General features: G+C 37.7%; 1 protein-coding gene across 1 annotated transcript; it reads right to left on the bottom strand.

Annotated features, from left to right (window-relative positions):
• Positions 1-3,609: 3,609 nt before the first annotated feature.
• On the bottom strand, positions 3,610-16,017 carry LOC140165926 (proteasome subunit alpha type-1-like). The gene is made up of 9 exons (XM_072189269.1): positions 15,883-16,017; positions 11,513-11,659; positions 10,846-10,949; positions 9,844-9,932; positions 8,608-8,678; positions 8,099-8,228; positions 6,262-6,341; positions 5,126-5,197; positions 3,610-4,431 (listed from the first exon to the last, which is right to left on the bottom strand). The coding sequence occupies exons 1-9, from the start codon at positions 15,883-15,885 to the stop codon at positions 4,264-4,266; spliced, it is 864 nt and encodes a 287-aa protein (XP_072045370.1). The 5' UTR covers positions 15,886-16,017; the 3' UTR covers positions 3,610-4,263.
• Between the last annotated feature and the right edge of the window lie 1,697 nt (positions 16,018-17,714).

Below are 17,714 nucleotides of genomic sequence, written 5' to 3'. Positions count from 1 at the left end.
TTGTCCACGAGGTACCATGTGTTTTGAATGAGAGCACCGAGTGCACGGTAAAGACACCATATCTGAAACTGACTTTAACTTAAATGAGGTTGTTTTTGCGTTATATTAATTTCTTTTTTCTGTTCAAACAAACTTTCTAACATTACTTTAAGTCCTTCATACCTCACTCGACTCCAACACCAGTTTTTAAATCCCAATATGTCCAACTTTTTGGATATTTTGAAATTCACTCCACTTCAATTTGCGCGCATTTCATTTTGACATTTGAAAAACTCGCCTACAAATTTGTATATTTTTGATAGAGAATAAACATCTTTAAAGTAAAGGTAAAATGAAAATAACAACAAATAATGTTTCTTCTCCTCAAACAAGACCAAGGGCAAAAACACTTTTGAGTGCTCCATTTTATTTTAATGCCAATGAGGTTAAGAAAATAGCAGTTGTTCCAAATCTACCTAACACAGAGTGGACTGACATTCAAATTTTAGATGTCTCTTGGACAAACATTAAAATTGGGTAGCGCTATAAAATGTGTCATAAAAAGAAAACGGTAAATGCTAATTCCTTAATTTTTTCCCACAAGGTCACTGATGAATATACCATATATAAAATGTTTTAAAACCTAAAAAGTTCAACTCGGTTCTTAAATAAAAATGGATTATTTTCTCTATTGCACTTTTTTTGACTCACCCTGTATTAACCCTAACCTAACCTAAAATGCCCTAAACCCTAACTTTAACCCTTTTTGGACTAATGACCCTCTGGACAAAAATGCTGTTCCCCTTCACATCTTTTGTTTAGGCTAGATCTTGTGGGGTTAGCACAAGAAGGTCCAATCTATAATAGCTGCTAGGTGTCATATTTTAAAATGTGTTCAATACAGAATGCAGAAATTGTCATAGTTTTTAAAGGGCAGCTATTGTAGATAGGGCTTTCTGGAAACATATCCCTCGATTTGAATAGAGGCCCTGCATGCTTTTATCGATTGGCTCTAAACAAAGGATTTGAACCGGTGTCCTTCACCGTAATCATGACGCAGTGCAGTCCATTCAATCAATTGTTGTCATCAACCTACTTAATCGTAGTCCATTTGTTATGTGTGTGAGACGAACTGTCGCGGTAGATTACAATCATGCTTTTGGTGAATGCATTTGAGAAGTCCGCCATATTGACTATTGACGGTACGATATATGCACAACCTGTATACATACAACTATTAACTCACTTTCAAACAATGGCATTATAATAGATGAGTGACATGTGTTTACATTTGATACGCCCTCTGTTGGTCCGATATCAAAACTGCCAGGCAAAAAACACTATAGTTTACATGAAAGTTAACTTTGGTTTCAAAGCAAATAATACTAAAAATGTTGTCAAACCTGTTTACATATGCATCAAGCTATATACATAATATCACACAAAACTACAAAGGTTTTTAATTGTTGTCTACCATAGACACTCCTGTATTATTTTGCCTGGCTTGAAACATCAGAGGGCGTTCTGAATGTAAACATGTGATATCATAGGTCAACTCATCTATAAAGTTTGCATCTGATGTCACTGTCAATCAAACTCCCCACGACCCTTAACTCGTTAGAAGCAGAAGCGGTTAGAAAAGTTTAACAGGCAACTTTTCTAGGCATTGTTGATATGGTGCCTCCAGGAAAGAAAGATTCCTGTTACTGTAAGACCTAACTATTGAGATGTTTGCATGTTTAAATCGCCACAACAAATCATAAACAAATTGTTTCTGAGCTCCTTAAACAGATTCATCACGTTTGCAGAAATTCAGGTTACTATGTTAATTTTTCAAAACCAAGTGGATTTATTCACTAACCATGCTAACCTGACAGTTTTGAATGTCACGGTCAACATTCTTCCGCAGAGTGTTGAACTATGACCCAACACCTTCCCTGACGAACTTCGGCCTGTAGAGGGCGTAGTACTTGTAGAATGTGATGCTAGATCGCGAATGTGATGCTAGATTTATGGAAGCTATCTGGATTAGGAAGAAAGCTCCGCAGGTCATGAACATTTTAAGTCACATCTACAGACATGAAACAGGGTCTTTATAAAAATAAATTGGGGTAAAATGGCTCAAATTGGGCTGAAAGTTAAAGAAAACACGTAATGTCAGGTCTGCATCTATGACCCCATCATCACGACATTGAAATTGGAAATTGGAATGTTCCTTCGCCTCATCATTGCATCACGACAAGTGCTACGCCCTCTACTGCCCGAAGTTCATCAGGGAAGGTGTTGGGTCATAGTCCAACACTCTTGAGGAAGAATGTTGACCGTGACATCCAAAACTGTATTAGGTTAGTGAATAAATCCACTTGGTTTTGAAAATTGAACATTGTAACCTAAATCGTTTACGAGTTTGATTGACAGCTGACATCAGATGCAAACCAATAGTTTTAACCCCCTGAGCACTACCTGCCGATCAAACATTGCCTCTGATTGGTCAATTACATGACATCTTCACTTTAATCACCAATCAGAATGGAGCTTTGCAAATAATTCACCCCAATTTTTTTGTGTGGTGGAATTATTCCAACAATGTTGCTGATTGGTCCAATTGATAATGAAAACTTCTTTTTGGCCAATCGGCAGGTAGTTCTCATGGGGTTATATCTGGCTCCAATTATAACAAAGATTGATTTCAAGACTGTCTCTTGTACAAAGAGGATGTTTTTGTTTATTATCAATTCAAGTCATACATATCTTAGAGCAACTATATCTTGCTGTGCTTGAGTACTTGTGTGCACATAGCATAATTAACGCTGTATTACATTGTGTGAGAGAGGATGAGATAGTCAGTGTTGCCATAGAAATTGAGAGCAAAGCCTTTGCACCGCCGAGCTACAGATAGCTCTCACATGTACTTGTACATACTGCTCTCATGTTCTAAGAACACAATGCCATCACAGGAAAATACTTGTAATCATCTAATTTTACATAAAGCGAATTATCTGACCGACTTTTACTAGAGAAATAATCAAGATTGATTTAATCACATTATATACTTGTAAGTTTGGACCTTTTGTTAAAGGCTAGCAGTCAACAGAAACACTACGAAAAGTCGCAATTTGATATCGACCACAAATTTGACTGCGACAGGATTAACATAAATTGAGTCAGTGTGTGTTTATATAAGGGAATTTTGAACTTTTATATCTAGTCAGTAAAACATGCATGGAAACATGAATTCAATTCTACTGGCTGTTTATACTAGAAATGACTTTGGAAGTCATTGAATAGTGACTGTACCTGTTTATAAACCCTATACTTATCACTGATAGCTACTGATATAAACTGAGTACGTCACAATCGATTTTGACTTTTTCTAGTGTAAATGAGGCTGTAGTCACATTTTAAAATCTAGCATGATGAATCCCCTTCAATGGCACTGTCTCTGGGAATGGTCTTTCTTTGAAGCCTTCTTGTATCCTCATACCCATGATTTCCCCAATGCCTAATCTGAGCTGCTATGCACTCAAAATAACTGAACATTCCCATGTGGTATTTTGCTCTAGAGTCAGTGACATCAGCACTTTACTAATTGCCAGAAAAATATACTTGTATTGTTTCCCCCAAAAAAACTTGTTAAAATTATAATTTCTTTTTATTTAAAGCAGACATTTTGTTTGCACATTTTGGACTTTCAGCTGTACAATCTTTGAATTTACCTTACAATTAAAGTACTAAACACCCTCATTTAACTCAATAATCAGTTTGTAAACCCCATGTTTAGAACTATCTTTTTTATTGAACCAGTCTTCGAAAGACCCCTTCTGTTCTAAATCAGTTATCTCTTTGTTTAGTTTGTATTTTGTAAGTCCAAAATGGTTCCCTATGATGCCACTTAAGTTCCAAATTGGTTCATATGACCACATTCCAAAATCAGTTCCCAAGGAATCGCCATCCAGTAATTTTTTTTATAGATTCAGTTCCCTCAAGACCCTTTCTGTTCCCCAAGAGCCACATTTTGGGCTTTTAGGCTGCTTATCCCACATATCCAAAATGAGAGGCCTTCCCCTACAATTTATAAATGTGGGAGATTATTCCCCCCCCCCATCCCTTTCCACCCAGAATTTTTTTTTCCTGATGCCGCCAGCCCGCCACTGCAGACAGCATGTTATTCCACATACTGATGTCCCTGACTCAAGCTATTTATATTCAAGTGAAATATTGACAACGCAATAAACCGGCGTCTGTACACAACTAAATCCTTCCCTATTTGACAGTAGTCTATGGTCATTGCTGATCCATGGGCTGTTCAACCTGGGGCTCTGCTGGGGCTGGATCTGGTGCTGCTGCTGGGGCGGCATCAGCGGCCTCTGTGTCCATGGGAGCTGGTGCCCCACCTTCGGCTGGTGGTGGTCCTCCTCGTCGGCTTCTTGGCACTGACTCGATACCAGCCAGCTGTGTGACGGTACGTTAAGGAAACTACTACTTATGATCAGTGTTTTAAATATGCCTTAAAAAGTTACCGGCCAGCCGGGCCGGCAACTAGATGCCAGTCAGAAAAGTTACCGCCAGGCCAAAAGTTACAGGCCAATGGCCGGCTGACCGGCCCTATTTCGAACGCTGCTTATGATACCGATTTTTTCTAATACCAAAATATCATCCTTGTGGTTGTGTATCCACCAGCAATGGACAGAAATACAAAATGGGCTATTCTCGTTGAAATCATGGAAGACATAACCTTCAAATTCCACTCAGGGACTGTGAATTTCAAAGGGAGTCACCCATTCAGGTAACCCCATTTGAAATTTACACTCCATATGTGGAAGATCAAGGTCATGTCTTCCATAGAGGGGGTGTGGATTTCAATTTGAATAGACCAAGTGTGGTTTTTATGCTCAGTGCATACATAATCATGATAATACTTATTTGCGTACAAGTACTCTTTCAAAATACAGGTGAAATTTACTCGCAGTCTATTCAGCCATTGTTTACAATTGGGAGTAATTGATGATCGGATCGGCTGATCAAATTGGCCAATTCAGAACTTGACCTGACCGGTCAGATACTAGTGTTTACAAACACAACCAGGGCCGTACACACCAAACACTCACCCATCAGGTAATAATATGAAGCGAATAGAAAAGGATACAAATTTGGCAACATCTTCATCTTCAAAGACGGTGAACTTGTCGTCTTTTCCAACGATGCCTACTGAGCAATTCTGTCACAAATAAAAGACACAATAGACACTTGGTTAAATGTGTGGTTCCAATAATTGTTTCAAACCCAAAAAAGTTTGGCATGTCTGTGTTGAGCTCTTAGACAAGGAACTGTATAATTATAGAATACCTACCGCACCTGGTCTGCTTAGGTTTAAGGTTTTTGGTTTAGGGGTTAGGGTTCGATTTAGATTTGGTGTGGTAGGTATTCTATAGTTATTCCCAAGGAACTTAATATTACATGCTTCTCTCCACTCTTTGATTTATAGAATAACAATTTTATTGAGGGTTAATTTCAGGTTTGTAGGGCCAAATCATACTTTGCCCTTGTATTCTTGGAACCCTATGAACCATTTCAGAAAAAACACTGATCATGCGCCATCATCAAAACATTTTCAACCAATCAAATACTAGTGATTTGAATGTGCATTCTCTCACATATTCAATATGCTGTGTCAAGGAAGAGCAAGGAAGAGATTATTGTGAACAATTATACCAATTTGTTTACCACCGCAACATCTTTCCGAGCAAATTTCTGACGATTTCAAAACAGATGCTGAAAAGGTCAATTCCCAGGACAAACATACACTCACACACACTTATAATTGAGCCCCGCCCCCAGCACACAATTACCAGAAAAGGCAGTCTGATAAGCAGAGTGTGCAGGTTTTGCCACAGATGAAAAAAAATATGTGGTTTTAACCGTGGTTTTAAATGCTTGGCAAAACAGTTTTTGGCAAAAACTAAATAAGTGATAAATAGTTCACTTTTTTCATCTCAAAACAAATTATTAAGTTACAAAAATACTTTCCTGAGTGTAACAAGGCCAGATTTTGTAATTATATATTGAGAAATAAAAAAAATATGCTGAATGATTCATTGAAAGTTGTGTGTGACAGATTATGTGCTTTTCTGTGTTACTTTTTAATATTTGACTAACTATATGCAAGATCTTGCCAGTTTTCGCCAAACAGGTTTCTGCCTGTTTTTGCCACTTTGCCTGCAAAAACAGGTTTTTGCCGGCAAAAACCAAACCCTGCTCATAAGTCACTATCCTTATTCCTACCTTTGTGGTGAGTTCTGTTTCATTTGGTAGAGTATCCCTGAGAGCTCTTAAACCATGTTTTACCAACTCTTCCATCGTACCTAAAAAATAATCAACACAGATGGATTAGGCATGGCAATCATTTGCTACATTTCTCATCACATATTTCATTATCTTATGGATCTCTAATCTGGCCATTCTCTCGGTCGGGGCTGTTCCATCTATTGCACTTACCCACTTCTCACGTTTTTGTTTGTACAGGGGCTTTCAATTCAAGTCAATTTTCTCAGCACAGAAAATACCAATTTGCTTTTTCTGTGGTAATTATTTAAAGTTGATTTCCCTGATAAGAAATCAAACTTTTGGAACTGTGTCATCAAGAGGCATTTATTTTATGACATGTTTTGTGATTTCCCCTATTGAGTGCAATGGTAAGTGTCCCCTTCGTGTCCGAGGGGGCGAGATGGAACAGCCAAATATCTGCAAAAGCAACCAATAGGAAGATGCAATGTATCGCAAGTGATGTCATGCAGACTGACAGAATGGGATTTACATGGGCTTGATACTTTGACAGCTTAGTTTATTTATTATTTATTTATTTATTTATTTATTTATTCTTTCTTTATTGAGGGTAATACTGCTTCAGTGACAAGTACTGCTTTTCAAGCAGGCCCTCATTGTATACATGTTATAGCAACAAAATATATTACGATACACAATATTTACAAAAATAGCATACAGTATTAACAATGTATTTACAATATACTAGTATTACAAATAAGTATAATGGTATCATCAACTACAAGATACTTATAAAAAGTTTCACGCATTGAAGCATTTGACAGGACAAATTTATGTTGCATACAGCACTCAAATACCATAACTCATATTGAGTCATCTTTCTTGTCCCATTCACAGCACTTCAGATATTCAATGCAGAATTACACATAATTTACATATCTTGAATTGTCACTTATTCTGCCAGTGCTTGGCCCCTTGGCCAAATAAAAAGGTTGGACTGTGTTCCTGAAAGAACTGTTTCATCGGAAAATTGTTTGGGTATTTTAACGCACAAACCACACATAACTAAATAACTGATGTGATTGAGGAATATATCAGCTATCACATACTTATTTTGACAATTGACAGCTCCGTTTTTGAAATAAAAGAATTTTACGAAACTACCTCATTTTCTGCCCGTTCTTCGGTGTCAAATATCTAATGACAATAGACGCCTCATGCGCTGATGATGTGCAGTGATTAGTTCTCCAAATACAGATCATCGATTGATATTTGAATCCGTGGAAAGGTTTGAAAATGAGGGAGTTTCGTAAAATTCTTATTATTAACGAAAGGGGTGGTCAATTGTCAAAATTCAAAATGTATGTGATAGCTGATTTATTCCTCAACCGCACCAGTTATTTATTTGTGGCGTTAAAATACCCAAACAATTAAGTTTCCGACGATACAGTTCTTTCAGGAACACCCTGTATTGACCCTTTACACGGCCATCTCAAAACAAGGGCCAACCCGTAAAGTGCATTTTGTGTGTGCATACGCCTGTCAAACACATGCTTTAATTACCGTGTACGCTTTGCAAAAGCCTTCTGGCGCATTGCTAGAAAAGCACGAGAAACAAAAATGCACTTTTTACGCATGCATTTGCAGGGAGGATCCCGTTTTGGTAGCGAGATGACATATCCTTACAAAGAGCGAATAGGATGCATCAAATCTATCTTACATTAACTCCTCCATTCAATTTGAAACACAATATGTAGTTTGGGGGCTATTAATAAAACTTTGTTTAACAGAAATGTTACCACGCTCAAAATGTGATTTGTGTCAATGTCCGACTTACTCTCTGAGAATTCATTCATGTGTTTCTCCAAGTAGGTCCTGGCTGATTGCGAACGTGCTCCTATGGCCATACACTTGCAGTCAAAGAAGTTGGATGACGGACATGTCTGGTAAATATGGGGTCCCATCTCCTGTATAAATATGGATGAAACAAATATGTCTGCATTACTTTTCAAAAACTTTCATTCATACTAGTTCATTTAAATTTATGAAATAGCCAACCAATTTATTCAATATGCAATTACTATGAACTATAACTTAAATCATCATGTTTTTAGGTTTTATCATTGAGAATACATTCACAGGAAAATACAAACAAGCAATAAACCTCCTTCCGGTACCCTTAATTTTGCCTTGGTGGGTTAAAATTACTTTCCTATAAAAAATAAATTAAAGGGGTATTTTGTGATTTTAGCATCCTCTTTTATGAGCTCTCCCAGGAAAACTAAATGGAAAAGGTTAATCAAAACTAAAAAATTAAAACATACTTTAGAAAGTTTTTATACTTACATCAAAACCTGCAACTAAAAGCCCGATACCAAATGGTCGTCTACCATATCGCTGTGTATTGATTTGAGATTCTGAAGTATTCCGTTAAGAAAAAGAATTTCTATTTTATTTTACTAAATCTTATTCAACTGCTCTAAAGCAAGCCATCTAATCTGCTTTTATCTGCAACCAAAATTTTCTCCAACGCAACATAATAACTTTTGTGAAAAACCTTTTAAACATATGCTGTGCAACGTAGCAAAGTTGCAAAAAGTAAGTTCCAGTATTAGATTTATTTCCAGAACTCTATTATGCTGTGCAACCACTTTACAGGTGTAATTAGTGAGAGCATGATTTCACTCTATGTCTTATATACTAACACTTTAGTTCTAATTTCAGTCAGAATGCATAAACTTGTACTAAGGCTGGGATTTTCCGGTTATTTTGTGCTATATGCAATTTACAGGCTGGTACCCGGATCCCCAGAGACCAAGTCAAAGTGGAGTGCACGGCTTATATAAGGTAGAAATTATGTGGCTTTTGTTACTGCGCGAGTCAATATAGTCACAACTCACGCTCACATAAATTCACATAAGCGTGCACCAGTCACGCATTACGCAACGCACAACTAGCGTAAGCATTGCGCCCAGCTGCATGCATGCCATTCTATATCAATACAGTCTTATATGAGTCATATTTTCCCGCTTTATATAAACCGAACAACTTTAGCAATGATATTTATTGAAAATATATACCAGCAAAATATTTAATGCAACAAGTTAAACAACAGCTTCGTTTGACATACTCTTGTAATTGACCTTTTCGGTAAATCCCATAAGCCTCTGCGAGTAAACCTGAGGTGTCATCATCTGACGTCACACCGACTTGCAATGCGCAGTAACTATGTTCACTAAACAATTGGCATGACGCTGCACTGACGCCAAATGACGACATCTCAGGTCTACTCAAAAGGCTTATGGGATTTACGAAAAAGGTCAATTGGGTTTTGTGGATAGATACCAAGTTTATCAACTCACCAATGCCATTGAACTTTTCAGTTCAATTTCTGTTCTTTTACACAAATTTGGCCAGGGCGAGGCTTGTAAATATAGTAAATAATGACCATTGGGTAGCCCGGGCCAGAAATCCCAACCTGGGTACCATAGTGATGGGTGGGTACCAAAATATCCCAGTCTTAATTTTAAATGCTGTAGATCAAACAATACCATAAATCAATCATTTATCAAAAAAGGATACTGCTTCCAATACTTGCTACCAGCCTGGTGACAGGTAGTGCTGTGTCGTAGGCGTAACGAGAGTTGAGACATTCAGTACGCATGAATTTACTGCAAGAAAAACAAATGTGATGAGACATGTTACTTTAAGTAATATTACCGTATGCTGGCAAACTTGAAATACTTAAAAGAGATCGCTGCAACACTATCCAGTTTCTCATGGCAGAACCAGTTTCTATGGTGTATTTGACATGTGCTCAGGGAGGAGAGATTCTTGGTAGATTCTAGGCACTGATGTTGCTATCAACCCTGGATCACAACTGGTGCGAAGTTGTTGCAGGCTTAATCTTGCTATCTACTGAAGATAGCATCAGTAGTACTATATAATTGAAGACACAATTAAAAAGACTAGTTTGGGTCTGATGTCAGGGTAAATTCCCAGCATGATTGGTTGCTGACCTGCACAGTACGGCATTTTTGGTCTGGTTAACAGGACGTCATACGCAAACTAATCTTTTTAATTCGGTCTTCAATTATAATTCCTATTCAAACAAAATCAGAGAATCAATCAATTTTTGTGATGATAATGCAAGAGTCAATATTGCTTCCCATAAAACCAAGCACGTTATTTTACACACATTCTTGCCAGAATCAATTGTTTTTGGAAAATACTGTCAATTTCAGCCCCATCAGCAACAATGGGTTATTCTATTTAAAATCCTCACTTTCTGTGGAAGATTTTGGAAATATCTTCCACAGTGGGAGTATGAATTTCAAATGGAATAAACACATTAGCAGCTCCAGTTGAAACACACTCTCCCTCAGTGGAAGATTCAGGTTGAATCTTTCTCAGAGGGTGTATGAAATTCAAATAGAGCTGGTTATGTGTTCATTCCATTTGAAATTCATACTCCCCCTGTGGAACATATTTTCAAAATCTTCCACAGACGTAGTGTGGATTTTAAATGGAACAGCCCAATACCTAATGTGATGTGATGCTGAAAGTCTCAAAAAATTTGCTTACCTTAAAAGTCTTGCGTCTGAAGTGAGTCCTGCTATTGATATGCCGACATGGTCGTCAATGGGAATGATCTTTTTCTGATGAGCTGACAGCTCTGATGAAGCTCTCTGCACAAAGACAGGTCAAATGTAATAGGAAATTATCAATCATATATTTAGTTACCAAGACTTTGTGATATCCACGACTGAACAAGCACACCAAACTTGAAACGTATGGCATCATAGAATGCTAAAATTGCTGCAAAATATGGCGTATGTGCAAACCACATGCATGTGAAGCAACAACTCTGTGAGCTAGTACTCTGGCATATTGCCATCCCGGGATTGCCATAGGACACCCATATTGATCTCTCAGGGTTAAAATTATGCTGCGTAATGAAGACCTGGTTTTGATTTTTTTTCAAAGGAACTTTGCAGGAATCAATTGATTCTTGCTTCTTCTCTATAAAACTTCACTTTGAAACAAGTTCTATGATTTCTCCAAAACTGTTGACAAGAATGTTATAAAAATCTTTTTTGGATCCTCACCAGAATTCATAGTTGATACTCAACAGTAAACTGTATTATACCATACCAGAAAGAAGAAAAATGGCTTGTATACCTGCAAAACCTACAAAATGTATTAATTATCATTTTAAACACTACCCTAGTGTTAATGTTTGTTCACTCACCTTCAATGCAACAAGCACAGCATGTGTTTTGGATTTGAGACCTACAGTAGCTGAGCCCTGCTTCACTGCTTCCATAGCATACTCAATTTGATGTATCCTACCCTGGGGGCTCCATACCGTCACATCGTTGTCATACTGGTTACGAAACTAGAATAATAAAAACATTTTGCATAAATGAAACAAATGTTAATAAAATTCAGTCATTTTATTTCAGCTAGTAATTCAATAAATCAACATGCAGTAGGCCCTACCTTTTGAGAGGCCTCAGCAAGAACAATTTCAGAGGTGAAACAGAAGAGTGATTGTCAGTTTGTGACCCACACAGGGTAGGAGGAGTGTTGAATCTATGTTGAATACAGGGACGTGCCACCCAATTGGTCTATTTGACCCTGGAACTTATTTGACCACTTCCAGTTAATATTAAGTACCGGTACTGCACCTCTTTAAAATTAATCGATTTATTTAATTTAGGGTTTATATAATCATCAAATTCATGAGCATTGTTCCAACTCTTGTGGTCGAAGTCGTGGTTGATAAGTCTATAGTAAGACAATCTAAGGCTGGCTCGGTGACACAGGACGGTGTTGTTGTGGCATTAATCAGAAATGATGAACAGATCTTGTCTTCACCTATCTCAGATTCTATTTCAGACCATTGCTTTTTTATTACGCAATTGAATCGGGTGCACGTTGCGGAATAAGTGGTCTGGAACATGTTCACTTTGTAGTTTTGATGCAACTCTTTCATTCACAATTAGTGGGTTTTTAGCGGGTTCGCCGTCGGACAAGTTTATTCATTCACATTAAAGTTATGAGCTGTTTGGTCTGTTACCACAAAATCAATTTTCTCAAAAAGTGATCTTTATTCTTAAATCTAAACCACTAGCTGATGCAAGCATATTCAGCACAGTTATTTTTTAAGTCTGCTAGTTTCTGTTGTCAGTCGCTTTTGGTTTTCAGTGGTAAAATCTTTAGGGGTTATCCACAGGGTGGTTAGGGGCCCTAAATATAGAGATACCCCTAACTTAGGGGTATCTCTATATTTTGCGCTGGGGGGTAAAAATTGTACTTGCAACTTTGTAAAATAACATCCCCTGTTAAGAATCGAGCAAGCTGGCTGGCTTAGCAATTGTCCAATTACCATAGTTTTTTTTAACCAATCAGGTTAGACGTACTTCGCTTTTCGTGGTTGGGTATATACTACCGAAGAAGGCCGTCGCATTCATTGATTGGCTTACGATTGCGGAGAATGGTAAATGCAACCAATAACAAAACACAATATTTTGTTAATAAAATTGGTACCGTACTGTGTACCCTGAACCAGATAGGCCTAGGCATCTCAGACCTGCGTACGGAGAGTCAGTGGAAATCATAGGGACGGAGGTGTGAGTACCTTGGGTAGGCATGTCCACATTGCTTATTATAGAGGGCGACATTCAACTCAAAAAGTTGCGACCACAGTAAATGGCTTAACTGTGTAAATCCCCATCTAGGGAAATACAAAATTTGAACACCAGAAACTTGGAGACATAGTCTTAAAAAGTGCTGGTACTTTATCCTTGATACAAAAGTCATCATGCAGTGATAGTTAGATTTCATAAAATAAATTGCCTAGGCTTTGTGTAAAACGGATCGCCGTATTGAAAAATGATGCATTACTTGCTTTTTTGTACAGAAAGTCATTGTAAGGTATTGCAAATGATGGCCGCAGAAAAATGCAGAATTTTAAAAACAGATATTTGCCCATAACTTTGCTGATTTTTGTCTTTTTTTGACCTACAGTACAAATCTATATGGTTGACACATAAATATACCTGGTCTCATGTACCCATACCTAGTGTATGGGTACATGGTATAACCAGGCATTCAAACAGGCACGGAGAGAGCTGTCAAAGAGTGTATATTTCAAAACATGATAACTGCACCAGTTATAAAAATTCCCACACACATACCACTTTCAAAATGCACTCAAAGTCCTTATTCCATATCTGAAAAATATGATCCCCAATTTGTACTTACTTTATTGATAAAAGTCTAAATATCCACATGACAAATTCAGCTGTACATGTCCATTGTATATGTTCACAACATGACCCAAAATCATAACCTTTCAGACCTTAGACACATGCACAAGGCCTTGATAGCACTGCCATGTGTAGTCAATAGCCCAATTCATGCTGAACAAGAGACTGGTTGAGAGTCCACATGTTCATTCACCTGCACTGGCTGCACATGGTCAGCACATGCTGATGTGTCATATTTAGCAAGTCATGATATCAACCTCATAGTCACAGTCTCTGTTCTGTGGGGTATTGGTAGAATAACACATGTCTTTATGAAAGGTCAAAAGTTAGGGATTGTTTTGTCAGACATTTTGAGAGGCAAGAGAGCCAGATTTGATCAACACCATTTGAAGCTAGTCACTAACTATAGAAGCCATTTTCCGAGGCGCGGAAAGACACAAAATTTGTGTCGTATGACCTATGACCCTGATAAACAACACGAATTACTCCATGTGGAAGTTGTTGAGATTGCTTGTGAGTTTTGTTAATGAAATTCCTATTTTGTAACAACATGTAACACACCAAAACATAAAGATCGACTATCTAATGACTTCATAGTCTACAATGATCCTAAATTTACCATTATCTGCGGAATCCTTTCTGTTCAAAGACTAATTTGTAGTTTCATATTTTTGCCGTGATCGCAGTGTTCGCGAAGCTGCCAAATAATTCAACACTGATGGTCATGTGATGACCTTCTTCAATCCGGGTCTCTGTGGACCCTACCACTTCTTAATAGGTATGCTACATGCTTTTGCGGCAATGGGGGCTGGCTGCGATTTTCTAACAGATCTTTTAATTTTGAAAATTTTTGCTCGATTAAGGAAAAATTGAGCTATTTTCCGAAAAAAATTGAGAAAATTTTGAAAAAAGGACCCATTTATATACCAAAATAGGCTTTGAAAAAGGGGTCATTGATATACCAAAAGGCTGAAAATGCTACCCATATTTATGCACGCCCCCGTATGGCATTTGTACTGAGAACCCCCGGTGTCAAATATTTCGGATCCCAATTTGCAAACCTGAAAATATTCTCGATAGACCTATTATAGGCTACATCTTGCGAGCAGGAAAATCTGTATAATTGGGACGCGCCTCACGCCTGCCTGGGTGATTTGTCAATCAAGTCAATTAAATCCCCTACAGACAAGTGGAATTAGTAATATCATGAATATGCTAATTCTGACCTGTTGTGACCTCCCCCTCCTTCCCATATTGCATTGCGCGATAAACATGGACGATCATGAGTGAAAAATTCGAGCGTGCTCACCGATTTCATGCCTAAAATGTGTAAGAAATAATCATCTGATTTCAATATGGAATCAACAAGAAGAAACCGTAATCACCTCATATACGACTAGAGACAATTTCAGTACAATAGTAAGTGTGCGTAATTGCTAACGAAGATGAATTAAAAACCGGTAACCAACACGTTAAGGATGCACCTCCGTGTACATTACATAACCACTCAGTCTCTCCCTGATAGTCATATAACGACCAAATGATAAATGACGACTATCATGGAAGACTGAGTTCCGCAGTCTAATTTGAAGCATGGTGTAGCTTACAAGCAGGACACATAATTTCAGGATTACATGTATTGACTACAAATTTGGACCAATAAATTTCCAGAGACATAATACAACCAAGGAAGCTTACTTCAAAGATGTTTAGGGCAACAGTGACATGGTAAGTGAAATAGTTAGGGAAGAATACCTTGGTGTACATTTGAAATGTAATTCTGGTCTTTGTACATGGACTTCATGTCTCCCTATTTAACACATTAACACATAGTGACAATAAAAACATTCAGTACTCAACACACAATATTCAAAATTCCCGGCGCCGAAATTGTTGTGTGCAATGATGTCCCAGTAATACAATGAAGGCTGACGACAATTGAGCACAAACAACCATTATGACGTCATTGCACTTGACTTAGCATGCTTAGTCTAGTCAATTTCAGCGCTGGAATTTTGAATGAATGTCGCCTGTTGAGAATCGACTATTTTATTCGTTGGTCAATTGATATGAGTTTGTTTTATTTACAACCATGTGATTTGTGCTTGATAATTATTTTTCTAACATAATGTTATGATTGCCGGAGAACCCCTTTAATTTTTAGAAACTGCAAAATAGTATAGTTTATGAATCATAGTTAAGCTTAAATTTTGAATCAAAGTTTTTAATTCATGAATTATAACAAAAATTAAAATAAAGATTGTTCATACTATGACGTGTCCCTAATAATCAGAGATTCTCAGTCTTTAGGTAGATACGATGCTCATTTATTTTTAAGAATACTTACCATCTTTGATGCTTAGAAAATTGGCACAAAAGACAAATTACAGGTCGCATTCACTTGCCATAGAAAAACACACACACATATGAACTCAGCAGAAAATGTGTATCCAATAGAGTTGAGCGGTATATTAGATATCTATTTTCGATACTTCCGTCGGTACATTAAATGTAAAGCCCTTGTGGGCGCACACCACTAAATCGCTCCGCTCAGGGCACCGATTCCGCTCGCGATCGGGGTACTTTAAGGGGGCTGGTATTTCCTTCGGAAGGGGGTGGGGTCATACATTTTTGGAAAGAAAAACATGGGGGGGGGGGGGAGGTCATGTGTTTATTTTATTCAAAAAGACTGATTTCAATACAATTTTAGCCAAATGTGTATCGGTGGTAGTGATAGTGGTGGTGGTGTGTGTGTGTGGGGGGGGGGGGGGGGGTGTCATAAAATTTCTGTTGCCAAAATATGGGGTCGCAATTTTGTTGACGCCGACTTTTTGTAAATTTGGGACCCATATCAATTTGTAAGCACTCTTTAGCAAATTGAATTTATAACCGATATGACAGGTGAAAATATTTTGTACAAGATTTGCAATTTAAAGAGAATTGGCCATTACTCATTCTAATGACGCTAGTATATTGACAATATAAGTGTGCTTTTTCATTCCATGACTTAAAATTTGAAAAATATTGTAAGGAACACTTGAGGTTTTGACCGTTAAAACCTACATTTTGGTCAAAAATGTGCTTGGATGGGTAGTTTTCAACATATTTACCATGCTATAACATTGAATTGCGGTATCTGTTGACCTAGTGACGAAAAGTGTTTTTAGGGGGAAGTGTTATAGCTTTCGCTTGATATAAAAAAATTCTGATTGGATGAAGGAAACACTTGAGGTTTCGACAAAAACCAATCACAGAGGCCCATTTTTCAGCTATAGAAGCTCCACAGCTCTGTTGATCATGCATGCATTCAATAGTGTAATCAAAGACTGTGATGAGACAATTCACTGCTTGCTGTTCTCTGCTTGGAAGCTCTTGGACGAAAATGTGTGCTCAGGTGTATCGAGGTTATCTACTTTGCGTAGATGGTTTATTTAAAGAGAATCGTTTTTGTATAGAAACATGTCCATATGCCCCCCCCCCCGAAGAAAATGCCAGCCCCTTAGATTAGATTACAGGGTTACTATGGTGTTGATTAAATCGAAATAGGCCTATTACAAACGTTAAAATAATAAAATGGCTGTGGTCATTACTGGTCAACATAAAGGTTTATCAATCATCTCGGCCCACTTCATGTGACCCGACGTCCTGGCATTATTGGTTTAAAATACAATTTTGATGGGTAAAAAACAATTTCACACTGCTATTTTAAAGAAATTTTGTCAAGCTTTAGCAATCCAAAGGCTATCAGGTCGATTCGGACCTAAACCAACTCGGCTACATGGCACACACCGACATCGCTTGGCTAATAATTATTTGGTGCATCAGAGACACTAAAATGAATACACGGGATCGATACACGTGAATTGCTATGCACGATTTTGATATCAGACGAAAATCTTCGGATACCGGGTTAGAAAATGATGAATATCTCCCGTAAATGATTTTTTATCAAGAAACCAGATGTGGTCTCATACACTTGAAAATACGTGTTGAACAGATATGAAAGTCGTTAGTTTGCGCTTTGACAAACGGCCATGCATCTTGACCTCAAAATCTGACCAAAATTCTAATTTTATATTGCGTTGGTCCTGTATGGACTACAGCGTGTAGTACAGCTGCACTCACTACTAGGCAGTATAAAAGTCGATGACCATTGACCTCAATGGGGTATACAAGCTT

Source organism: Amphiura filiformis, chromosome 12 (assembly GCF_039555335.1).
Source record: "Amphiura filiformis chromosome 12, Afil_fr2py, whole genome shotgun sequence".
Classification (NCBI taxonomy): Eukaryota; Metazoa; Echinodermata; class Ophiuroidea; order Amphilepidida; family Amphiuridae; genus Amphiura; species Amphiura filiformis.
The sequence above is the reverse complement of the archived record's forward strand: the minus strand, read 5'-3'. Positions and strand labels throughout refer to the sequence as shown.

What these genes read in the sequence shown, in the direction of transcription:
- LOC140165926 (XM_072189269.1), bottom strand. An exon ending in CTGTGCTTGTTGCATTGAAG is followed by an intron (nt 10,950 to 11,512) that starts GTGAGTGAACAA and finishes GTCTTTGTGCAG; the next exon opens with AGAGCTTCATCAGAGCTGTC. An exon ending in GGTAGCAAGTATTGGAAGCA is followed by an intron (nt 8,679 to 9,843) that starts GTATCCTTTTTT and finishes GGAATACTTCAG; the next exon opens with AATCTCAAATCAATACACAG.